Source organism: Calonectris borealis, chromosome 8, assembly GCF_964195595.1.
Source record: "Calonectris borealis chromosome 8, bCalBor7.hap1.2, whole genome shotgun sequence".
In the NCBI taxonomy this organism is placed as follows: Eukaryota; Metazoa; Chordata; class Aves; order Procellariiformes; family Procellariidae; genus Calonectris; species Calonectris borealis.
The window spans coordinates 12609318-12635324 of record NC_134319.1 but is presented as its reverse complement, the minus strand read 5'-3'; the positions used below and the strand labels follow the sequence as shown (position 1 = coordinate 12635324).

The 26007-nt window shown below is 42.8% G+C and overlaps 1 protein-coding gene across 4 annotated transcripts; it reads left to right on the top strand.

The window, feature by feature from the left end:
* The first annotated feature begins 125 nt into the window (after positions 1 to 125).
* Positions 126 to 24941, top strand: KDM4A (lysine demethylase 4A). Of its 4 annotated transcripts, none has more exons than XM_075155989.1 (22): positions 126 to 261; positions 578 to 730; positions 976 to 1151; positions 2243 to 2357; positions 3211 to 3404; positions 4872 to 4921; positions 5456 to 5559; positions 6636 to 6773; positions 7697 to 7947; positions 8431 to 8621; positions 9910 to 10271; positions 12062 to 12182; positions 12786 to 12964; positions 15235 to 15439; positions 15749 to 15825; positions 16566 to 16621; positions 17578 to 17686; positions 18675 to 18863; positions 19495 to 19665; positions 20165 to 20284; positions 20912 to 21004; positions 22051 to 24941. In XM_075155989.1, the coding sequence occupies exons 2-22, from the start codon at positions 593 to 595 to the stop codon at positions 22189 to 22191; spliced, it is 3180 nt and encodes a 1059-aa protein (XP_075012090.1). In that variant the 5' UTR covers positions 126 to 261; positions 578 to 592; the 3' UTR covers positions 22192 to 24941. The 4 variants fall into 4 exon arrangements, with proteins under 4 accessions (XP_075012090.1, XP_075012094.1, XP_075012091.1 ...); XM_075155990.1 differs by having other exon boundaries at positions 166 to 184; XM_075155991.1 differs by lacking the exons at positions 126 to 261; positions 578 to 730; positions 976 to 1151; positions 2243 to 2357; positions 3211 to 3404 and adding an exon at positions 3670 to 3748.
* Positions 24942 to 26007: the final 1066 nt, after the last annotated feature.

Genomic DNA, 26007 nt, shown 5'->3' with positions numbered 1-26007 from the left:
CGCCCCGGCCGGCCGTCGAATTCCTATTGGCTGTGAAGAGGACGCGGGCAGGGATTGGCTGCGGCGGCGGGGACGGGGCGGGCGGCGGAGGGGAAGGGGGCGGGCCGGGGCGGCAGGGCGGGGCTCGGGCGGTGGGGAACGGCCGCGGTGGCGTCGGCGGCCTGCCGGACTCATTGGGCGTGTGGTGCGGAGGGATACGGCGTCCGGGTGTTGGACCGGGGGGAGGGCGGAGGCGGCGAAGAAGAGGGACGCCCTGCTGACGTGAGCACGCCGGGCGGGGACTTGGACCCCTCCGCGTCGGAACGGGCTCGCCCCGGCCGGGGGGGGGGAGGGGCGTGAATCGGTGGCGTTCTCCGCCGTGAGGAGGAAAGAGAGCCGTGGTCGTGACGGGCAGGCGCCCTCCGCCAATGGGGAGGCAGGGCTGGTGCGGACCCCGCGGAGATTGGCCGGCGGGCGGAGAGGGCGGGGCGTGCGCGCGCGATGGGGCCCGCCCGGAGCGGCGGGGCGGGGCGGCGTGGGGGAGGGGTGCGCGGGGTGACCCGCCTCCCGCCCCCCATACCCCCCCGCCTCCGTGCAGGGCCGGCCCGGCAACATGGCCTCGGAGCTGGAGAGCCTCAACCCCAGCGCGCGGATCATGACCTTCCGCCCCACCATGGAGCAGTTCCGGGACTTCAGCCGGTACATCGCCTACGTGGAGTCGCAGGGCGCCCACCGCGCCGGGCTGGCCAAGGTGCGACCCCCACCCCCCTCCCGGGCGGAGGCCGCGCCGCCCGGCCCCGGGCCACGCACCGGGCTCGGCCCTCCTCCGCCGAGCGGGGCCGGGCCGCCTCCGCCCTTTGTTTACCCCACAGCGCCGGTGGGGCGGGTGGGCCCCGGGCGGGGGTTTCAGCCCGACCTCCCCAAGTTTGATGCTTTCCCTGGCAGCGGCCGGCCCGGCGTGCTCGGCCGTTAACGGGCGTGTTTTGCTTCCCGCAGATAGTTCCTCCGAAGGAGTGGAAGCCGCGGCGGTGCTACGATGACATCGACGAGCTCGTCATCCCAGCGCCCATCCAGCAGGTGGTGACGGGGCAGTCCGGCCTCTTCACGCAGTACAACATCCAGAAGAAGGCCATGACGGTCCGCGAGTTCAGAAGGATCGCCAACAGCGACAAGTACGTCCGCGCCGCCGTGCACATAGTTACTGCGGGAGTTCCTGTTGCCCGAGTTCCCCAGGACCAGGTCCTCGCTACGGACTGGTGCTGGTCAGAGGCGTGAACGTAACGCCCCGGGCAGATGAGGTGTGCTTGTAAAACTGGCTGTGTGGGTGGGGGCCTTTGTCGCTTGTGTCATTTGTCAAGAGGATACGTAATGCCGGCAGAACTTTTTATTTCTGCTCTGGACTCCTATTTATCCCTAGCAGGTAGGCCATCAAAATATTTACTGAGTAGAGTAGTAGAGAAAGGAATGTTCTTGACATGAAAAAGGACATAGAGAAAAGATGACTTTAAAAGGCGTTTAAGCAAAACAGCCTTAGAAATCACTGTTCAGAAATGGCATCAGAATTGCCAGCTGCGCTCTGCCCACTAAAGCTTATTTTGTCTTGCAAGAGCAGTACACATCAGATGTCTTAGGGTTCTGTTTCTCAAATAGAATAATTTACTGAAAATTACACTTTTATGCTATATATGTAATTATCTGGAATATATATGCACACACACACACGTTAAATAGGTGTTAGAGTGTAAATTTGACCCTCAGTGCTGCACAAAGAGGCCAGTATATAGTTACTGGGGAATGGACATCAAAAGCAGATATTTTGCCGGTAAACTGAGTGTGCTTTACCAGTTTACTAGCAGGTGAGTCTAGAAATGTTTTGTTACTTTTACAGTGGCAGAAAACTTTAGTTTTGTTGGGTTTTTTTCAAGTTGTTCTTTGTATCATTTCTGGTTTTCACTGCATCCTTCTTTGCTAAGTAGCAACAACTAGAAAGTGAAATTGTTCTGACCCAAGAGAAGCGCACAAAGCGAAAACGAAAGTAAACTGAGAAACGAGGAAAGTAATTTTCTTCCTGATTCTTTGTTCCCAAGTCTCACGGGAAAAGAGCTGTGGCTGCTCTGATTGCTGTTCTGGGAGGTAGGGGTCTGGCTGATAGCATGCATTAGGTGTTTTTATCGTAGCTTTCGATTCTTTCAGTGGTGGAGAACGTTGGTTTAGACTCATCAAGTATCAAACTGCAAAGTCTTTAGTATCTTTATTTTTTCAGGTACTGCACACCTCGCTACACGGACTTTGAAGACCTTGAACGAAAATACTGGAAGAACCTTACGTTCAATGCCCCTATCTATGGTGCTGATGTTAATGGCACACTTTATGACAAGGTAAGAAAACTGTTTTGGTTTTCAAGTAACGGTTATCCCTGGATATTGCATTCCATAAATACTAATGTAGCATTTGACTCTTAACTTTCAGAAAGAGTTAATGATAATCTTAGCAGAGTTCCAGCTTCTGGAGTAGGCAGGAACACAATAAACCGTATGCTTATAACATACTCTCCATTTAACCCAGGTAGTTAAAGAAGGCTCATAGAGGTAATGTTCTAAGGGACCACTGTTAGCGCTTCAGTGTAATACAGTTTAGTTCAAGAAAGCAAAAGCCGCTGTTGCGTAAGTGTTGCTTTTACACTGGTTTGTCCTGAAAGGCGTGTGAGATTTGGAAGTGTTGATCAGTGAACACGCACTGCTTTGGTATCCACTTGTGCGTGTATTTTTGTGGGACAGCTCTGTAGCCATTATGTGTTAGGATGATAAACATTAGAAAAGGGTATGCACTCTACTTGCTAGTCTCCTAAATTATGGTGATTTACTCTTTTAAAAGATGTTTGGAATGAAGAGTGTTTCTGACCGAGGGGGTTCAGACATCAGCTCAGGCTCACCCTATTGTTCTCTGCTTTGTAAAGTCTGTAGCTTCATGATTATTTTTCCTTCCTAATCATTATGTTGGCTGATAACTTTTTTTTTGCTCCGTAAAGGTGGCTAGTAAACAGTCAGTATGTAAGCTAACATCATGCAAAACTTTTGTTTTAGGTGAACTAACTAATGGTTTGAGCTGTGCCAGTAGATGATTTGTCTTGATGTGCTGTTTCACAAGTGTCTGATAGCTTTTGCAACTGTCCTCTTAGTTGTGTGGTTCTGTTCTTCATAATGCTTGTTTAATGAGGCTTGTGTTTTGCAGCATGTAGATGCGTGGAATATTGGCAGATTGAACACAATCCTGGATATTGTGGAGAATGAAAGCGGCATAACCATTGAAGGAGTGAACACTCCTTACCTATATTTTGGCATGTGGAAAACTTCCTTTGCTTGGCATACCGAGGACATGGATCTCTACAGTATTAATTACTTGCATTTTGGGGAACCCAAGTCATGGTAAGATTTTCTAGGGAAGCTTCTAGATGTAGAAAAACAATACCATAAAATACTGGAGTCAAAGTTGTGAAGTTAGGAGGGTTGACTAAAGGAATTACCATTCCTCCGATCTTGCACCGCAGTAGTATCTGATGACAAGAACACTAGAAACCTGTAAAGAACTGCAAAGCAGTGCGTGTCCTCAGCAGCATTTGTTTGGTTACCTTCTAGAAAGTCCATTTGCTGTCCTGATGTAAAGAGTTCTTCAGAATTATAATGTAAGGTGGACACTCTCTGCTGCGATAGGGCCAGAACTTGGAAAACTTGCTTATGATTTCCTGAGGCTCTAACATGACCATACAGAGGTAATATGTCTCTTGTCATGCAGGCCCTATGGGAACAGGCAATTTTTAACAGACTTTGAAATGTAGCTATTTATCATAGATCTAAAAGCAGGCTAGTGAATCTTGCTGAGTGGTTTGTCCAGTGTCTGAGCTTTCATGATTGTTTTTAGGGGAGGCTCCCAAATTTTTCTGTAGCATGGGTTGCATTTTGAGAGTGAATCACTCCCTTCTGTTCACAAATAAATTTCTCAAGGAACTTCAACAATTGTTTCCATGGCAGTTTTGTTGGAAACTAGTATTTTTGGCTGCCTTTTAATACAACTTTGAAGTCAAAAATAATAGCTAGCGCCATGTGACCAGTGAACAACCCCATGCAGTGGCAATAGCATGGGAACATGAAACAGAATAGTTCAGTCAGATAAACCTTTTGGGCATTGCTTCTTTTACAGTAGTACGTGGAAGAAGTTAACTTTGCTGATACCTTATTCTGATTTATTTAACAAGGAACTCCATCAAGAATATAGCACTCTATTCCAGAGCGAAAGCAAGTAGGTGGTTTTATTTATTGTAGTCAAACCAACTAGGAGTTTGTGGTGCCTGTAAAAAGGTGTGTACAGAGAGAGAGAGAGACATAGCCCTAAAGAGCACGCCGCAAGTTGTGCACATGTTAAGGATGTGGCATTGCATCTGTCTTAGTCCCATCTTGGTCTGAGCAGCTGAAAGATGATTGCATTTTCTCTCTTGCTGTGTTCCTCCTTGCACTGAGTATACTAGCGATTGCATGGCTGTGAACTGAGGCAGGTCAGGAAGTGCTCTTCTCTTTCTTCTTGCAATTCATGTTTTGCTGCGCAGATCTGCTAATTAAATGCATCAGACATTTTTAGTTCCGTGACTGCTTAAGCAAAAGTCAATGGAGGAGATGGTCAGCTTTTGGCTCTTGATTTTTCTTGAGATAGAGAGGTAGAAGTCCTTGGTAAAGATTTTTAGCTTTATATCATTGAACTTTGAAAGAGACAGTGTAGAGATGGAGGATTTTTTTTTTTTTTTTTTTAATCATGCCTTGATGCCCATTTATGATTTCCGGTCAAACTTTGAGATTTTGTCATGTCACTTGAACTTAACAGACTTGTTCTTATGACTGCAGGTACTCTATCCCTCCAGAGCATGGGAAGCGACTGGAGAGACTTGCAAAAGGTAATTGGGCAATTAATGTTCTGCCTTTTGCGGAAGGTGAGATGGACAGCTGCAACAGGTTTCAGCTCTTTCAGAGTATGACATGCCTGTAACATTTATAAGAGCACAAGCTGGCATGACGGAACTGATAATTTGCATTTTAGAATATAGATTATATTACTTCTGAGTGTTTGTTTATAGTACACGCACAAGAGAAATGTCACATTACAAATAATGCAGTTGTGGTCTGTCTAACCTTTAACAAGAAAATCCTTAACTATTGACTATTAGAACTGGAAGGTTATAGCCAAGGAAAGATCCTTCTGTGTGCGGTCTTTCTTATGCTCTTTCAAACTGGTATCTGTTAAAGATAGATCTCCAGGAGTTGTCCTTTTTCTTCAGAATGCAAGCTAGCACGCTTCAAATAAGGTGGTCCATACTTGTAGGCCTAGGGAAGAATACTGTTTGGACAATAACTTTTCCTAAAACTTACTGAAAAATTAATTTAGTTCACAGCAGAACGGTAACATCTCTCATTGACTTTATTTTAAACAGGTTTCTTTCCAGGAAGTGCTCAAAGCTGTGAAGCATTTCTCCGTCACAAGATGACCCTCATCTCTCCATCAATTCTGAAGAAATACGGCATCCCATTTGATAAGGTGTAGAAAAGTAATCACGGTTATACCAGCTCAGTCAAGAGATTCATGCAGCCCTGTCTCATCTCTAACAGCAGCCAATAGCAGATGCTTAAGAGAGGAAAATAGGAACAGGAAGGGTATAATGCAGTCCTTTCCCACTGTACCGCCATTTATCTGGCAGTTGGGGCCTGAAAGAGTTTGAGGCAGAAAAAGCTGTCAAGGACTATTAAAAACAAAGGCTCTGTCTGCTGTGATTTTTTTTTTTTTTTTTTTAAAAAAACTTAAAGCTATAACCAACATCCTGTGTTAGATTAACTTCACTGCTTAGGTGTATATTCAGCGAAAAGAGATTATTCTTTTTTTGTTTCGGACTTGTCCCCTGCTAATTTAGTTTGTTGTGATCTGCTTCCTCAATAGAAAATATGGCTTGTTCCCTATTAATTTTTTTTCATTATATTAATAACTTTATAGACTTCCTTACTTTCTCGGGTGATAACCTGACACACACCCCCCCCCCCCCCCCCCCCCGCACATTGAAGATCGAGTCTTTGAGTACTTATTCAGAAGTACTGTTACATCTGTGTGGGCAGCTGAAGGGTTTTTTTGTCATGAAGCTTTGTTAGGGGGGAAATGTTGAAGAGCAGCAGTGGAAGTCTGACTGAGAGCTGTACTTGAATATGAATGGCAAAAGAAAACAGTAGTAAATTTCCAAGTTCTGTGTGGATAGAAATTTTACTTGGCCTTAGATACTGTTAAGCCAAACCTGTAGCTGATAACAGATAAGTACCTTTATGACCTTCAGATAGCTTGTCACGGAGTATTTCATATGTATAACCACTTCTGTGCTATTTTAACTAGTTGTGTTTAAGTAAAAAAACTGTTGAATGTTGCTTTCCAGTAAACAGATACTTAACATAAGTAGGAAAATAGTGAAGATAAGTATCAAGACTATCCATTGAGGCAAGTAACTCCAACCATCATCTGTGGGTGGGGTTTCAGATACACTGCATGAGGGGTACAGCAGCTCCTTTTATTCAGACCCACCAAGTAGACTCTTAAGTTGTGAATAACAATGTGGTGTCTCAATTGTCTTCTAGGTTACACAGGAGGCTGGAGAGTTCATGATAACCTTTCCTTATAGCTATCATGCTGGCTTTAATCATGGCTTTAACTGTGCTGAATCTACCAACTTTGCTACTCTTCGGTGGATCGAGTACGGGAAGCAGTCTGTACTGGTAAGTCGTCTGTTGCCATCATATTGCTTACAAATAACCTAATGCTCTGCTGCTCATTAAGTCTCCAGTGTTTGTTCTAAGGGAGTGAATTCAGTGCTTTGTCCATTTAAGATGTGATGTTTGCTTTCTTGATACAGTAACAATGTCCAGTCAGCCTCCTGTTTTGTGTCCTTGTTTCAACTATGGATAGCATGTAACATGTTTTTTAGCATTGTGTAGACCAAGTGAGGCTTCAAAGAAAAGCGGGGGACTGGCTGTGTTTCCAAAGATGAAAGGGAGTGCTTGGTGGCCAGGACTCATCAGTATTTTGTCTGATATTTTAACCATTATTTATTGACCGTTTAGCCTGGAAGTATGTCTTTGGTGACTTAAGTCACTTATCAAAATAAGTATCTTGGCTGAACCTTTAGACTGGATAGTGTTATATCCCTGTAGAGGTGCCTTACAAACATGGATTATGTTTTCAAAAGTTACATTGAAGTGAATGTTTTGAAGCAGTAGTTGTAACCATGCCCAGACAAGGGGAATCTCTACTGCTCTGGGTAGGCCCAGGGTTTGTATGGCTCCGACTTCCTCATTATAGTCTCTGGTTTTGCTGGCTGTTTTTATATGACCTCATTTTAAAACAGTCAGCTTCTATCGGCAACTCTGTAAATAGGCTGGTGAGCTTTCTTTCTTATTTATTGTGATAACATCTGGTTTTTTATTTCGTCGTTTTTGCTGGCTTTTCTGCCCTGTTTTTAGTAACTTAATATCTGGTCTTTTCGACTTCCTGGGAAAGAGTCTTGAGAGTTTTGAGGCTCAATTACGTGTAACTGTGGGAATTTTTTCTTCAGTTAAGCTCCTGAAAGCAAAGTGATATAGGAATGCAGAGTAGAATTGTTGAGTATGTGGCCTTACCTGAATATTTTTTGTGACTTCAGTGCTCGTGTCGGAAGGACATGGTGAAGATCTCCATGGATGTGTTTGTGAGGAAGTATCAGCCAGATCGTTACAAGCTTTGGAAAGCCGGGAAAGACGTGACTGTCATTGACCATGCTCTTCCAACCCCAGAGGCGGCAGAGTTCCTAAAAGGGGATCTCATGCAAAAAGTCAAGAATGGGAAACAGTGTGCTGAAGAAATGGAAACAGGAGAGACTTGTAAAGAGGAGGTGGCTGGGGATGAGACAAAAAGGTAGTGCTTTATATAGTCCCCTGCTTTTTCTATTGGGTTATTAGAAATTGGACCCAGCTGCAATTGGATGTTTGCCATTCTGATAGAACAACAGCAGTCAGAGTTAGCAGTAGTCTGTTTTCTTGGGAATAGGGTTTACTCTTAATTGTTTTTACTGTTTGAGTCCACATTGATGATGGCCTGTGGTAGACAGGAAATGCGCCAGCTTGGAGGGTAGTTCTTCAACTTTGGGCAGTTGCTGCCTAATACATGATTAACAGATGCTGAGGAGTCATCCTTCTGGTGAGGGATCCCTCTGAGGATTACAGATTCTGCTTCTGTAAAGGCAAGGAAAACACTTCTGAATAATTTGGAAACTATTTGGCTTGCCAGATGCTGTCTTATAAAACACTGATCCAAACCAGGCTGTATTTTATGCATCCAGGCACAAATTCAACAAGCTTACGTGTTTGGTAACCTGACGTGTGGATTTGTTTTCTGCAGCATCCCCAAGCATCGCATAGGAACAAAAAGGCACAGGGTCTGCCTGGAAGTGCCTCAGGAGGTGAGTGAGAGCGACGCCTTCCCCAAGGAGGAGCTGAGCTCCACGCAGTATGAAGCAGACATGGCAGAGCCTCATGAGGGACCTACGAGTGAACTTGTTCAGCAAGGTGAACAAGGGCTCAAGCTTCCAGGTAACTGTGTCAAGCTTTAGCCTGGTACGGAGGGCCAGGATATTATTCTTCAGGGAGAGAAGCTGCTAGAGGTGAATCTGGGGCAGTCTCTCATATGATGCTAGTCGGTAGGACGTTGTCATGTCCAAAAAAGCAGACACCTGTTTGTCAGAGCCATGGCAAGCACTTCAAAAGTTTACTGTCGTGAGACTTGAGATATTGCTATTTGATTTTTCAAGACTAGAGGGTGCATCTAGAAGAATTGTAAGTTGTGCCCTTGAGCTAAATTTGTCTGACACTTCTACCACTGATTTGGTAAATGAGTAAATGAAATAACCACAGCTTGAATTGTTAGCTTTTGTGGCCTATCTGTGGATAACTCCCCAGTGAGAATTATATAAAAAAAATGTTGTGGGAGAGCAAAGGTGTAGGCAGCCATCCTGTAGCTGCTTCAATGACTGACTGACCAGGTAGGTCACAGGGAAGTTGCCTTTCAGCTGAATTAAAGAAAGTATTGCATGAGACTTGCTTAAGAAATTGATGTTTCTAGCTTTTGATTTTTGCTCTTTTTATTTTGTCTGCCTGCATACAGAAATGTATTGGATGCCTCAGTAGTCTAAGGTCCTCTGTACCCCTGTTGTGTAGTGTGACCTGTTTATAGAAATTGCTTAGTAGAACATACTTCCTGGTAGTGTGGGTCTAGTATGCTGTATAGATGTTTTATTTGTAATTTTGTGATCAGTAGGCTGGAGGAAAATTAACGTGACTTTTAATGGGTCAGTTATCCTTCCTCTTAAGGGAGGAGTAAGGGGCCTATGGAACAATATAAGAACAAGGCAAACATATGTAATGCCTCCCTCTAGTATTCTGTTTTCCAGCCTTTTGCAGCTTGTATTTAATAATCTTCTATTGGTTTGTGGGTTTTTATTTTTCTTCTATTAAGTCTCCCATGAACCCTTGTAACCTCTTACCCACAGCATCATGTGGCCAGGAGTTGGGCTGTTTAGCTACACTGTGTAAAGGATCGTCTCCATTTGTTTGTTTTTAGCTCACTCTCTGCTAGTTTTGTTTGATATACCCTAGTTCTTGTACTGGAAGAGGCAATGAGCAGATGCTTTTATTCTCTCTCTCTCTAAGCCAACCATGATTTTATAGGTGTTTGAATTAATGATCTACTCTTTACATGACTTAATGTCACTTTTTGTGTGTGTAGTAGTTTGCTTTCCTGTTTGGCTTTGTGCAAATGGTTGCACAAATGTTCTCTCTGCCACCCAGACTTTAGAAAAAGTCAGTATATCTTTTCTTCTAGATCGTGTGGACTCCGCCAAATTTGAAGAACTGAAAACGGTGAAGCTTGAGGAGGAAGAAGGGCAAGAGCAAGAAGCAGCTGCATTGGATCTCTCAATTTCACATTCTTCAAATTCCACTTCAGTTTTGACGACTTCGAAGCAGAGTGCAGCTTCCAGCGTTCAGCCCAGCTCGCCTGCGTATTCTGGTTCTTCTGACTCTGAATCGACTGATCTGTTGGCAAAACGAACTCTTCCTGGGCCAGCTGGGGTGCTCACAGTCCATAGCTATGCTAGAGGGGATGCCAGCGGATCTGACAATGAACAGACTTCAGGAAAGAAAGCCAGCGTCACCGCCAGTGTGAATGAGCAAGAACTGGCAGAGGTATGAATGGCAAGAGTACTGAAAGCTTAAGGGCTGTATTATGTGCTCACAGATTTGCTGTGACAAAACTTCCTATCTGTGCAGATTATGTTTTCGTTCCATTGATGTTTGCATAGCAGGTTGCTTAGTTGTTAATGTGTTTTTTAATACCTGTGGGTTTTGCTAAACAAACAAGAATTAAGATGAAAGTCTTACACTTTTACCTCTTCTGGAAAACAAGGAGATCCCTTGTTTTGAGAACCTCTCTAAATTATTTAAGTGCTTTAAGGGAAAGGTTAGCTTGGTGGTTTTGACATGATAGTGTTACAGGCTGATTGAGGTCCTTTTATAGTAATAGACACCTATGTGTACCTAAAATGAATCTAGTTCAATCCAGCCTTTATTAGGAGCACATTAATATGTTTGAGGGGTTTTTTAAATATAAAATTGCATACATAGTACATCTGTGTGTCCCTCTTAAAAAAAATGATGGAACAAAAATTATTGGTTGGCAGAATGTAAATCTGAGTGTTTAAGAATTGTCAATGAATGTTTTATTAGACAACCCAAGAGAAGGCTGTAATAGTTAAAATCTTACCTGGTGGTGTCTTCTCAAATTATTTTGTTTCCCTTTTTAAATCTGTGTTTAGAGAGTCAGAGGCCAATAATGATTATGTCTTCGAAATTCAGGAATTACAGAAATGGAACAGCAAATGGGCAAATTTGTTGATAATTAAGCTGAAACTGAGAAAGAGTTCTCATGGATATTTTAAACTAAGAAATCTTATTGCTGATACTGATGTCTCCATTGCATACTCCATACAGGGAAAAGGTGAAATTCTGAATGGGTGTAGATCGTTTTCCCCAGTATGGTGTATTTCGAAACAAAATTTTCCATCAGATGGTAACTGGGAATGCTAATTTCCATTTGAATAAAAGCATTTCTGTTTCTTACAAGTCTTGTATCCAACTCTGTGTAGGAGATCAAAGATAATGATTGTTATGCTCTCTTCTGGCTTCTTTATGAAAAGAAGAGATTTAAAAAGATGTAAGATACATTTAATCTAAGATTTGCTTCTGCTCTTAGAGGAATAACAGATTCCAAAAGAAAAAAAAGGGGTGGGGGTGGGGAGTTCTTATCTACTGAGAGACTTCCTGGGCTGTTAAAATCATTGCCTTTATTGCCTTGCTTGTCAGGTTAGCAGTAATTTTGTCAGTGTGTCACTTGTTTTTACATAAGGCTAAGGGAAGAGGAAATAACTATTGTTGTAGTCTCCTTCTTCCAGTCTGTCTGGAAAGACATCAGTGCAAGTAATAAGCAGAGGGGGTGAAAGTTTCCTTCATTTAAAATAAGCCTGTTAGTTCGAGATGCCAATGAACTCTGTAATTTTTTTAATTTGGAATTTTTAAGTTGACATACAAACTGAGGATTTCTCCAACATGTGTTAGACTTCTTATCGTGGCTCTTCTAAGTTGAACCATTCAACTTATCTGTCTTTCTTTTGTCTTCTACACGATTCTTACATAAACAGACTTGCATGAAAAGCTATGCTGGGACCTGTGAAAAGTCTCTATTCTAATGGCTCAAGAGAGCTAGTACAGCTCTACCTGGTTTTCCCTAGCAAAAGTGCTGCAAGCAGTTTTTTGAAAAACTTAGCTAGTTTAGAGCTGAAGTTAGTTTGTTAGAAATAAAATCATTGAAGCATATGTGCATTTTGTGGAGGTTTCTTTAAGTTCAACATAAATTCCTTTAAAAATAATGTCAAAAAGACACGTGCTAATTGACTGCTGAATTGCTTCTCCTTGTCCAGGTAGCAAAGGAATACTTAAGATCAATGAAGGAGAGTAAGAAGTCCAAGGGTCGTCGCCAACCATTGAGCAAGCTTCCACGCCATCACCCGCTCTTGGTTAAAGACTGCATTAGTGATGATGGTAAGTAAGCCTTGTGCTCTTTGGGAAACTGTAGAGAGGGTCTCAGCTTCTGTGGACAGTGTGAGGTATTCCATTAAGTAACTGGCAATAAATAGGAGTCAGCAAGTGACACCTCTGCATCCTAGACAAGGTGCTTGTCTCATTTTTTGTGCTTGCATCATTAAACTTTTCTCTCGAATGGTGTCTTCTTTCTTTCCTGTTCCATTCTCTGGAAAGTCACAACTCTGAAAGGAAAATTAAACTAGTACCAGAGACTGTTGCATAATTGTGTCTGCCTTAGAGCATTCCAGTAATTGACGTAAATGTTCATGATTTAAAAAAAAAAAACCCACCAGATTCTTTGGCTGACAGTCTTGATGTAATTTGGAGCTGGTGCTGTTATCACTCAATAAGCCTATCTTGTGTCTGCACAGTTGCTTGATTAGTAGAAGCCTCTTAAAGAGGAGACAGAGTTACTGGCTCCCATCACTCTTCTGTAAATTTGATTCCTGGCAGTCTTTCCGTCATCTCCATTCATAACTTCTTGCCTTATTTAGTTTCATTTGCAAGAATGGTATCTATAAAAGGACACATAATCACTGAGTTAATGATCTCTTATCGCAGAGGCATCAGAGCAACTAACTCCTGAAGAAGAGGCTGAGGAAACAGAAGCATGGGCCAAGCCACTTAGCCAGCTGTGGCAGAATCGGCCACCAAATTTTGAGGCTGAAAAAGAATACAATCGGACCATGGCTCAGCAGTCTCCTTACTGCGCTGTTTGTATGCTCTTCCAGACGTATCAGGTATGTAGACCAAGTCTGTTAATGTTATCGCAGAGAGAACTGAATAGGCTGCTGCTGTGATGCATAGCTTTAAAAATGTTGTTTTGCATATTGCCAGTTAACAACAGCTGTATCAGTGTTGCAGTCTTCCCAAGGAATTGTTCCAGGAGAGCATAGTTGTGTGAAGCTCACCACACCTGTGATGGACTGCCTGTGGGTGCCCAGGGGCTCGCTCAGCTGTTCAGCAGAAGCTTTTGTGTTCTGTGGCTTTTGCTGGAACCACAGGATGGAGCTGGAACGTTGCTGGAGCTGACTATAAAATCCTGTTTCTCTTTCCCAGACTAACACCTTCACTTCTACACTTTTTTAAAAAACACACTTTAAGTCCACTCATAGCACATGGTCTTTGGGAAGCTGGCAAGGAAGAAAAGCTGTTACTTACAGGGATTTAGGGTTGTGTTTGTGGATGGCATAGATAGAAAGCTGTCTTTTCTTGGAGTATGTTCCTGTTGACAGTAGCTATGGCATGTGAAAATGTGCTTTAACAAAGTGCAGCTGTAGCAATGCGTAGCTTGAGATGGGTTGTAGAACCCCTTTGTCATGTTGACTAAATGCTTAGGCAGGAGTCCCACACTGAATTTTTTGCTGTGCCTAAGCTAAGTAATTTTAAGGTAGGTTGGATAGCTGCCTGATTGCATGTTCCAGCTGCAACTTAGACATAGTTTGTCCCTTCCCATACACTAAGCGTATTTGATTCATTTGAGATCAATGTATGATTATGGTGGCACAAGAAACATGTTCACCACAGTTTTGGAAATAAAGACCTCAAATTTTTGTTGGGGGTTAATATTGCATATAGTTCCTAATTTCCTTGAAAACCATAGACCATGGTTTCTCTTCAATCTTGCTATTTCTGTCTGAGAGTAGATTCTTGTTAGGACTGGAAATTCTACACAGAAGCTGCATAGTACATGGATTTCACTGGTGCTGACAGTGTATAAAGTTAACAATTTGAGGACGGTTTAAGTTCTGTTAGCTTCTTTTTTTGAGTTCTAAATGCTATTAAGCAGAAAACTCTAGCTGCAGGTTTTGAAATGTCTGTCCGCACCAGGCAGTGAAGCAGAAACTCTTCCAAGATTTGAGCTGTGGTTAGGGTCTTTGTTCCAACTTCAGGAAGTCTATAGCAAGTCTGGGAACTCACTTCAGTTACCCATTCAAATAAAAAATTGACACAAAATGCCAGACAAATACTCACTTTTCCTTTGTGAAGAAGAAAAGTATCTAGCTGCTTGGAGAAAAGTCGCATTTTGTTCAACTTTGTTATAGATTTCCCTCGGTCATTTAGTCTTTTGCTTGACGTGCAATGTTCAGTGTAAATCAGTAAGTTTTACAGAATCTGAATAAACAAGACTTGTTGAAAACATGTCAGTTCCCCTCCAACTGTGGTCCTTACCCAGACTTTTTTCCCTACCTTTTGATGCACTGTAGGAGGGACAACGCAGCTTCATTCTGCTACTGCAATTTCTGCTAATAATATTTTTAAAAGATTAGGCAAGCTACTTTTGTGGTGGCCTATGAGGTACAAAAGATGGTTTGAAACATTCCTTCAGAGAGAAAGATTCATTTCAATGTAGTTGTTAAGAAGGGTAACTGGAATGGAAGCATATATCTGTAAACTTTACATGTAATTGCTGTTTGGTTTGACACTGCTTTAGGTGAAAAATTACAAAAGATTAGCCTGAAAGTCTCCTGAGCTTTAACTGGGAAACTGCATTTTTAGTCTGCTTATTTCCCAGGAACAAATTAGTTTCAAAGCCTATCAGACTTTTTCAGTACTACACTAAGAAAAAATAATGGGGATTGTAGTAGGTGTCTATTTGTGTGATCATAATCCTCCCGTACTGAGGTAAGATAGCAACGTTATGATCCTCTATATTAGGGGATGGGGAGATGCAGCAGAGGTGTTGCCCATAGAGCATGACGTGGGCATCGGTGATTCCATCTCTTCTGGCAGAAGAGATGCAGTTTGATGTGTATCTTGTTCCTGATTACAGGGATGCAGTTCAGACCTTACGTTTAGCCATTTGGATAGAAAAGAATTTCATTCTGAAACTGCAGTAGCTGAGGACTTTATAAACTAACTATATTTTCACCTAACCTACTAACTCCTTAATCTTTCAGCATGTTCATTCTTTCTTTAAACTGGATTTATGTATGGAATAGTGGGTGAGTAAAGATGATGTGAGACAGTTTTACTTGTAAAACTTAAATTTCCTGTCCATTCCTTACAGGCAGAGTGTGGAGGCAACAGTCAAAACTCTGGAGTAACTCCAGCTGCTGTGGATGGGAAGATCCGAACTAAACCCCTGATTCCTGAAATGTGCTTTACTACAACTGGCTGCAGCACTGACCTCAATCTTTCAACCCCCTACTTAGAGGAAGATGGAACCAGCGTACTCATCACCTGCAAGAACTGCCATGTCTGTGTTCATGCAAGTGAGTGCATCTAGACTTAGCCCTAAACTCTAGTGTTCTCTGTAGTAAGTCTGTACATCATAGCAAGCCTCTACCAGTCTGTTTAATGTACTAGATAGTAGAATAGACTAAGTTCAGCCCTTATCTGAATGGTATACACTTGAGTGCTGGCCATTGAAATATGGAGATGGCTGCATGGATAACTTGAAATATACAGCAAGTTCAAGTATATCCTTAGGCTCATTGATTTTAAATCCTGCTTTACTTCTGGGCCCTAGAGGAATGGGTCTGAGTTTAGGTAAACTCTTAAGTGAGATGTGTCTGTTCTAGGTTGTTATGGTGTATCCCCTGACAAGGCCACTGAAGACTGGATGTGCTCCAGGTGTACAGAAAATGCCTTAGAAGAGGTAAAGTTTCTCATAAGATTCTCACAGATGGCGTCTGGTACAATGGGGAACTTGCTACAAAGTTAATTTCCGTAGTGGGTTTTTTTTTTTAATTCCTTCCTGTGAAAAGAAGGCAATTTAGACAATGTTTAGGAGCCGGTCTGTTGTATTTTGGCGCTTTTTAAGCCGTAGCGGTATAATCCTTTTAACTAGTGCAAAGCTGCAGAGTTCACTTGAGTCATAGAGAAGATGTTCTGCATGAAACTGGGAATAGCTCCATTGTCTGTCTTAATTTATGGTAGCTACTGTTTCTAAAACAGAAAGCAACTTCTGTTAATAACTAGGGAGGCACATATGAAGAAGGCAAGAAGAATGGGATTCCCTAAAAAGCTATATAGGCTCTAGATCAGCAGAACGGGTCAACCTTTTGAATTGTATTTGCTCGTGTTTGTTCCAGATACTTTTACACATCCTCAAAGGATATAGGGTATTGTGGTTGTAAAAGGAACCCATAACAAACAAGTTGAACATGTCTTCAATGGTAGGTCTGCTTGCCTTCCACAGACTTGGAGTCTATATTTGTTGCCCTAAGGGCAGGAGCATTTGAGAGCTAAAGGGCCGGTCTGTACAAGGTAGTTAGCTCTCTTCTGACAGTGAAACCATTTTCTTCCTCTGGACGTGCATTTTGAGGAGGAAGTTCTGAAGCAAGTGTACCGCTCTGGACTTCACTCTTTCAGCAAATGCTTTCTTCCTTGTGCTAGGACTGCTGTTTGTGTTCATTACGAGGAGGAGCACTGCAGAGAGCCAATGATGACAAGTGAGTGTTCCAGCTTTTTTGGTCTTAAGGGAGGAGCTCAATTCCTAAGTAGCTGAGGGTAAGCTAGTAGAGCCAATGTCTGCATTTGGTGTAACAGAGTGACCAACACCACCTTTCACGCTTTGTGTTACTGGGAGGGCTATGGCAAAGTGTGTTCATTGTGTTCACGTGCAGGAATCATCATCTCTTCAGGTAATGCCTCACTCTTATTCTGTTGACAGCAGCTGTTAATTGCTTTGCATTTTATAGTACAGAGATGTAATGTGTAGAGGTATAATGTACCACACAAAAATAAGATTCCTGATGACGTAACATCTCTCAGTACCTTCTCATAGAGGATTTTGATTTCTCCATGTAACGTATGGTGCCAATGGAAACAAAGGACAACCATAGCTTTAAGTAGCACAACATACTGAAACTCAGGGTACCTCTGCAGCAAGTGTGCTGCATACAACTGCCTGTCCTGTGTCCTTTGGTGTGGTGGATTGTCTGCAGTTATTTGGTGTAAAATAGCAGTGGCACAGACTTGTAGCACTGTGGAGCGACTGAAACTTGGCCTCCAGAAATTTTGTGGATGTTATATGGAGCCTCAACCTCTTGGTCACGGTCTCAAAAGTAATTCCGTAGTGACTGAGCAGTTGCTATGGGACAGGTTTGTGAAGGACTAAGCCTATCAGGCGGGCTTTTGTAACGCAGATATGCACAGCACAAGCTACGCTAAATTGCTGTCCTGTTAAGCCTGTTAGTAGTAGATTGGAAGTATGAAGAAATCTTGGTTTTGCCCCTCGTGCCCTATTACTAGCAGTAGGAATGAAGATTACACTGCTAGTTCTCAGAGGCTATTTATCATGGTTTATACGGCAAACTTCAACAGAACTGTATTTACTTAAACTCCAAAGTGTCTTCTGTTGGCCTAATGCATATTAATTTCTTTTTCCCCTCTTCCGTCCTCACAGGTGGGTTCATGTGATGTGTGCTGTAGCTGTACTGGAGGCAAAATTTGTGAATATTGCAGAGCGGAGTCCTGTAGATGTTGGCAAAATCCCCCTGCAACGTTTCAGACTGGTAAGGATCACCTGTGCTTCACTGGTGAGGTTTCGAAACATCTCTCCAGTCCATTCAGAATCTGAGAGACTTTGCTTATCCCTCCAACCCCAAGTCGTCTCCTCTCCAGACTGAAGAATTTAATCTGCTCTGTTCTTTATATGGGAAATGGCAATTGTCCCTGTTGCCATTTTTTGAACCTTTCCATGTTCACTAGAATATCTTATTCAGATGAGGAGCGAGCAAGAGGGGCACAGTTTTCTGTGTGTAGCAAATGACATTTATACAGTGGTGTAATGATTTGGTTTGTTTGTTATTTTTCTAATCGCCAGTATTTGACTTGCTTTATTAACTGCTGTTGAGCACTGAGATGCTTCAGGATATGCGAGGCATTTGTATAATGAGTGAATGTCTTCAGCAAGAAAGCAACTGTACTTAACTCTTCTAACAGCTCAGTGTTGAGGGGAAAATGATTTTAACTGCTTTGCAAGTGCTAATGCATTACAGATAACATTCTTTTCCTACAACTGCCCATCAGGCCTCACCCAAGTGTAATTTGGTCACTGGTAGTAGTTGATAGAATTTTAACTGTTACTTCTGTAGTTTGGTTGGTTTTTTTTGGTTTCTGATCTTTGCCCGTTATTCTAATCGTGTTGCTCTTCTCTGTGTAACTTAATAACCAAGTGCTGAAAGGCCCTGTTGACGTTGGAGCATTGTAGACTGATTTAATCCAAGGTCTCCTGTTGCTAGCATCCTTGGGTCGCGTGCTTTGTGCATGTTGAGCTGGTAGATATTTAATGTACATTTTTCGTCTATGGGGTTACTTTAAATTTATGAATTATTGCCTTGTCGTAAACTAGAACTGGTAGCCTTCTGCTTCTTTTTAATCAGAAAGTAGCAGTGCTCTCACAGAGAGGAAATGGCACAATATCAGACACTTAGACCAGCTAGCCCATTGTGTGGAGTAACAGCTAGTGCCAACCAATAATTGCTAGTTTCTTGTCCCCAGAAATGCATCTTCTGCAAGAAAAGAAGAAAGAGAATTGCAGGTTGCTGCGTACAGTGCTCACACGGTCGGTGTCCCACATCCTTTCATGTCAGCTGTGCCCAAGCAGCAGGAGTCATGATGCAGCCTGATGACTGGCCGTTTGTTGTCTTCATTACCTGCTTCAGGCATAAGATTCCATCTCAGGCAGAGGTGAGTAGATGTGTGACTCCCAGGATTTGAACTGCAGTATCTTGGAGGGAATGAAAATTTCGGCTCTTTCAGAATGTTCAGTATAATCTAACGGTGTTGGTCTTGGATTCTGATCTCAACCTTGCTACTGCTCTGAGTGATCTTAGTCAGATCCTTTATTGTATTTTGGTTTGCAGCCCAGAAGGACTGAGAGCATTACATCCCTCCTGTGGCTGTTGTAATGAGGAATATTAGTGGGATTTATGCTGTGATATTTAATATGCAGGAGTTAGTGCTGGGACTCCAGCAGGCTGCATGAGTGGTCACAGAATTTCATGTTTAAGTGATTGAAAGTTCCCATGTAACCCTTTTAGCCATCAAAACCACAAAAGTCTGTTAGACAATATTTACTGTAAAGACCTTGCATTGTTGTGAGAGCTTATTTTACTAAGTAAATTAATGACAGCTCTATCTAACAGATTAAGCTTTAAGCGTTTGAAATACCAGAGGCAGAATTTTTCTAAAAATGCGGCTGATGGTGTCTTGAGTAGAGTTACTCACCTCATCTTCCTTGTCTGCCAGCACTGGAGCTACAGTCCTCAACACATTCTATATTGAGTCATTGTGTAAAAAGTGACTTTTCTCTTCTCAGAGAGCTAAGGCTGCACTTCAGGATCTGTCACCTGGACAGATAGTCATCAGCAAGCACAAGAATGGTCGCTTCTATCAGTGTGAAGTGGTCAGCCTCGCAAAGGAGACTTTCTACGAGGTCAACTTCGATGATGGTTCCTTCAGTGATAACCTGTATCCAGAGGACATTGTGGTATGTTATGCAGTGGGAGTCTGGCTCCGGTAGAGGGCACATGATGTGAGTGAAGTCTTGCTGCTGCAGAGCAGACACACCAGGGGATTTGGTAATTGTTCCAATCCTAGGTCGTCTCGTGGCTGAGATGTGCTGCAAGATGGCCTTAGGGGTGTTACGTGAGACTGACTTAACTGAGGGCACATAGGAACAGGTGTAACAGGGAGTGCAGCTAATCTTTGGCTGCTTAGCAGTGGTCGGTCTGAAGGAAAACTTGCTGATACTTGCATACCATTCCTCCATTTGAAGTACTTTGAAGTTGGGCCCACTGTTGGGATTTAAATACAGATGACACAGGTGGATGTCTCTCAGCCTAGTTCTCCATCCCTAAAATGGAGTAATTGTTGGGGTGGTGTGCAGTGTGACTGGGATGCACTCCCAGGTGGTTTGCTGAATCTTCACATAAGGAAGTTGCTTACCCTTCTCCTTGTCTCTCCCGCCTTCCTTCTTCATGCTGTAGAGTCGAGACTGTCTTCAGTTAGGTCCCCCTGCTGAAGGAGAAGTTGTGCAAGTGAGATGGACAGATGGACAAGTTTATGGAGCCAAGTTTGTAGCATCACATGCCATCCAGATGTACCAGGTAAGAATTGTTGTCTGAAAATTCATCATTCATAACAAGCTGATCACGTTAACAGGACTGTTCTTAAAGCCAGCAGAGCTATAGGGGAGTCATGCTTAAACACTTCAGGGGAAGTTACTCAGTGTTGTCAGCAATGCCAGATGCTGGTAACAGTTGCTGGAGTTAAGAGCAGAGTGGTTGCTTGCAGCTCTACTTATACCTGGCTACCTGATAGTGTCAGCTTCTGAAAAATTGCTGGTTTGCAATTCTTCAGCAGACTGTTCCTGTAGCTTAAACTACTTAAAGTAAGTTCCGTTTTGCTTTTCTCTGTTTAGTAAGTCATGCCTTGCAAACTTCCAAAAGGATGAATGTTCAGGCCGTATTAAAGTGAGCAGCCAGACTGTCTTGTCAGATGTTACAAGAATATCCCAAAACTTGCTAGGCTACTTTTACTGTCATGGGATTGGTGAGGTTTTGGTTAAAGTCTGCTGCAGTGTGCATACCTGCATATGTACCTTATACAATTCAAGTGGTCGAACATTATTTCATGAGAGGCCTCTGTGGGGAGGAGAAGGCAAGTGCTGGGTCGCTGTGGGAGGGTTCTAACTTCTGAGACTTCTGGCAGAACAACTTCTGTTTTTCTTCTAGGTGGAATTTGAAGATGGGTCACAGCTGATGGTGAAAAGGGATGATGTGTATACTCTTGAAGAGGAGCTTCCTAAGAGAGTGAAGTCAAGGCTGGTAGGTGAATGGGACGCAAACTTCTACTAAAGAAGCTCATTGAACTTAATTTGTCCTTGAACAACAAGCTGAGTGCATGACAGCAAACGATTACAATCTGATGCTCTCCTCAATCGTTGCGAAGCTTGATAGTTGATCAGGCTACAAAAGCAAAGTTCTGTCTTGCTCTGGAGAGACTTTAATTCTCCTTCTGCAGAGATGGGAGTTCATAGCATAGTCACTGTTTGGGACAGCACATGAATACCCTTTCACGCCTGTATTCCTAAGTTTCATTGTCTATTCCCATTGCAAAGAATGGCCAAGTTCCTTCGCTTACCCTTTGCTCTGAAAAGCTCTTAGTAGGGTGGCGTCAAGAGAGCTGGCCATTTTTAAAATTGTAAAATGATTCAGGTGGAAAAGGACCTCTGCAGGTCTCTGCTCCAGACACCTGTTCCTAACAGGGGTGACTTTGAAGTTAGACAGGGTTGCTCAGGGCTTGCTCCAGTCAAGTTTTGATTATCTTCAAGGGTGGAGATCCCTTTGCGTCTCTGTTCTGTTGCTTTATGCTTCCCGCTATAAAAAACGTAACTATGGACAGCATGCTAGGGTATCTTGCTTTACAGCATGATCATGCACACCCTAATGCAGAACCTGTTGGCAGGCACACAGGATGTTAGAGGTTTAAGAAAGAACGTATCATAGCTGAATCCTGTGACCAGGTGTTTAAATATGCCTGCTCCAAAAGGCACAAAATGTACTAGACTGCTTGAAAGTTGGAACAGATGAGTGTGTTTATTCCTTGAAGAAAGTGATTGTGAACTTAAATTAGCTACTCAGTTAAATTTGAAACCTGTGATTCTTTAGATCTCTGATTATAGTTCACTTAAACTTATCCCCAGACTTTTAAATCTGGTTTCTTCAAATATTTTTCTTGTGTTTGGTCAGTTTTTGAAGAAGGCTGAATGTCCCCAAGTGTCCTGACTTGGTTCTTTCTTACATGCAGTAGGAGGATGTGGAGGCAGGGATTTGATCTGTATTCTAGTGACTAATTCTGGTTTTTCTCTTAGTCAATAGCTTCAGATATGCGCTTCACGGAGATCTTCGCAGAGAAGGAGGTCAGACAAGAGAGGAAGAGGCAAAGGGTGATCAATTCACGCTACCGTGAAGATTACATTGAACCTGCGTTGTACCGGGCCATCATGGAGTAAGCGCTGCCTGTGGCAGAGGAAGAAGATGCCCACCTCCCCCAAGGATTTAAACGCTCCAGTACAACAGGCCATATTTGGATGCTTCGAATCCAGGGTTTTTTGTTTTGTTTTTTAAGGAAGCTAAAAAGCTGATGCTCTGCAGTAGCTGAAAGGCAGCTCTTGGATAGTGAAACAGATCCCATTTGCTGAAGCTGATGCCTGCAGACTCCTGGTCTGAAGTTGGGTCCTTACTGAATAAGCCAGCTTGGGGGTGTTGCTTTCATCTCGTCAAGCAGCCTTGCTTTTTTATAAGAGACAATTTTGACAGGTGGCAAACTCTTTTGGGAGTTGTAGCCAGGAATCTTGGCAGCTGCAGAATAGTACGGTCTATTGTTTTAATTGAATAATGTTCCTGATTTTGGGAGTCTCCCTGGTGACCACACCTGGGCTTGAGCAGGCAGTATTACTGGTGCTTGAAATTGAACCTCTTTTTATATTTATATCCATCTTTTTGTCGCAAGCAGCTTCAGTCTCTTGTTTCTCAGCACCTCCTTTCTGAGGGTTGAGCTGTAGGCTGTTCAGATCCAAGCAGACAGGAGGTGCTTGTGTGAACAGGTGAAATGTGAAATTGAATCCTATAGGACAAATTATTTAACCCTCCATTTAATATTTTTGTTCCGATACTTGTTTTGACTTACTTAATCATAAGTTTAACTGTAATAGTATGTGCCTAGGAATCAGTGAGATCTCTCTGGAGCCCTGCGCAGTGCAGCCTTCTAACAAGAATAGGCATTCAGCTCCCAATAGACATTCAGCTCCCACAGAGTTTCTTTCGGGTTTCTCCCCACCCCCTCTAAGGCAATAATAACCAAAGGGACAGAGTCCTAACTCTCCCTTCTTGAAATCCAAGCATCACAGTATTGGGGATGACAGGGCAGCGGTATCTGAAGCAGTGCGGTACCTCTTCTGTGGCAGCACTGTCTGTCGTGTGGCTGCAGGCTTTTGCTTACAACAGCTAATATTGGGTCTGAGACAGATAAAGCATGCACTGAACTGTATGTATTACTGAAAGGCTGTGCAATGCTCTTCTGAAGCAGGAGTGCTGCTGTGTTGCTGTCTGGCAAAGGTTATCACAGCATTTTTATAGAGTATTAGTAGGGCACATCTCAGTTGTGTTGGAGAGAACTTGCTACCCCAGCAATAGGAAGCTGAGTTAAGCTGGGTAGTAGGTGTACGCAGAAGATGTGCCAACTTGCTCCTAGTAATTTAAGCATTAACACACCACAGTAGGAGCCGTGTAAATACACGTTCCTTTCCCATTCTATAGGAAAGGGATTTTAGGCTGTGGAGCAGATTGGCCACCTTCTTTTTGCATGGAATGATGGGGTGACTTTTCCTGCTGGAGAAAATTATGGTTACGTGTTCTCCAGAAACAGTTCAAGAGGAGAATTTTCTAGTGAAACAGACCTAATGCATCCCTGCTTCTATAGGGACATGGCAATGTGTCTGCAAAGTCTGGATTTGTAACTTTTTTCCTTTTGTTACATAGGAACGCTATAAACCAAACTCTTCTGAAACCCCGGTGCATCAATTTGTGATTAGCAATAAAATGTAGTATTGTGTAGTGATACAACTCTTGATCAGAAAAGAAATAAACTACAACTTTTATAAAGAAAAACTTACTTATCCCTACATTTTTATAGGGTCAGGAGGCTGATATGAGTAGCAAAGATTTGCACAACCACTGTTTTGCATAGAGGTATTCTGTCCCATTTTTGTGGTGGAATACCTCATTCATCAGTATTGGAAGGCTTAAACAGATTCTGAAAGGAGATAGTGGCTTTCCTTTGTGGGTTTTTTTCTTTTTCCCGTGTCCAAAACTCCTGGTCTCAGGGTATTAAATCGCTTTCTGATGAATGGGATAGTTGGCTTGATAAAACTAGGATCTGTTAAGAGCGGAGTCTAGTAGCTGCAGTTACTCTGGTCTAGGCAATAGGAACGAAATTGCACTTTGACGTCTTCGCTTGTACGTAAGCCTCTCTGAAGTGATGTGCTGCAAGCAAACATGGAGAAGAGCTGGCAGGGCCTTAACAAGCTTGCCTCTGTTCTGTCAGCGTATCTTAAGAATTGGTATTAACTTCTCATAGGCTGAACATTACCTGTATATTACTGAAAAAACATACTCTTCATATCATCTGCCATTCTTCCTCCAGAGAAGAGGTGCCTGTGTTGAGGCTTTCTTCCCAAACTGCCATATAATTTAAATGCACCTTTTAGGTGCCATGTGCTACCTGTGCTGCAAACACCTGGCTCAACAGCTTCATCCTAAAATGATGACCTAGTACTAAACAGCTGGATGTGTTTGGAGTGCTGTGTTCAACTGCAGCAGGTTTTGCCACCCACCTCTGACAGTATTAAGTGACTTTTAAGAGCTCCTATGCCTAGTACTTGTTCTGGAGGAGGAGCTGTGTTATGCTGCATTTTCTGCGGGCTCCAGATTTGCTTTTGTCAGTTGCCCTGTGTTGGAAACCACTGCCATCCTGCACTCTGAGACAAAGGGCCTTCCCAATTTTCCCATCAGTTCTTGTGCTGCATCGTTCAAATGTGAGCATACTTTACCTACTGCAGGGATTGAACTGCGTTTTGGCTTCTCTCTGTGAACTTTAAGTTGGTGACCCTGATGTTTGAGGGGCCTATATTATTTGACTTTGCAAAAACAATTGGTTTTATGGCTTGAAGTATAACAGGTAGCAATAAAAGCTCTTTGCAGAGCAGCTGTCTCAAAGGTACATATGCTTTCCATTACCTGTATTTTGATTTTGACTGATAATAATTTTCTCCAGTGGTTTGTTTTTGGAAGTGTATTTATCCCTGTTACAGCATCATTCCAGTGAGGGCAAGGTGCTGCCAGAGTATCGGCTAGGCAGGTGGTTCTTGAATGTGTTCAGTAGGAAATCACACTCATTATGCCCCACGGGAGCTCTGATGGCCCTTCGTTAGGTCCATTGCATGTGATGCTGCAGGCAGTAGATCTCCTCACTTCACTTTTCAGGAAGCTTCCATCTGTGACTGGTTCAGGTTGGACCCATAAAAAGCATTTTTATTATAAACAAATAGTGGCTTGCTCTTAATTCAGGATGAGCTTGGCAAGCCAGTGATTACTTTTTATAAGGTTTAAAAAGGTGACTGTATTCTTTGCAAAGCACCTGATTGCAGTAATGTTTCTGCCTGTGGCTGGACTTCTAGGAGACCTCTCTCCCTCAGCAGACCCCTCAGATGACCAGAGACAATACCGTCAGTAGTAGGACCCATTCTCCTTGCTCCTTCCCTTTCTTCCCAGTGCTTTGAGCTGGGTTGAACTGATTCTGCACTGTTTGAGGAGCGTAGCCACATATCCCAAGGCTTCCAATGCATCTCTGTTCTTCCATTCTCTAACTGGGCTCCTGTTGTCTGACATGTCTGCAGTTGTGCTTGTTTTTTTAATGCAAACATCGGATGAAATCAAGACTCTGGTAGCCTGTATGTTGTTTTCAATTTGATCAAGTAATAAATCTAATTTCAAAATGGACAATCTGTAGACTAATTTAAGAACTAAAGCAATGTAACTTGGAAATCATCATCATGCTTCTAATTTTTCTGTTAGCATTATTCCTTTCTAATAGTCATCTCCTTAATGCTTACCCAGTGACTTCTCGTGTGTCTTTCAGAGATGCTAAGGAGAGTTCTGTTATTTAAGGACTCAGTCCAACATGGCTGTTCAACTAGAACAGGGACAGAGCCACAGAGTCGTCTCTCCTCATTGAAGTACAGACCTGAGACATCTGAGTAAGAGCTGAG

Coding starts and splice junctions, on each gene's coding strand:
- KDM4A (XM_075155989.1), top strand. CDS start 593: ATGGCCTCGGAGCTGGAGAGCCTCAACCCCAGCGCGCGGATCATGACC. Junction 17,687..18,674: donor CCCTGCAACGTTTCAGACTG/GTAAGGATCACC, acceptor TCTTGTCCCCAG/AAATGCATCTTCTGCAAGAA. Junction 20,285..20,911: donor ATGCCATCCAGATGTACCAG/GTAAGAATTGTT, acceptor TTTTTCTTCTAG/GTGGAATTTGAAGATGGGTC.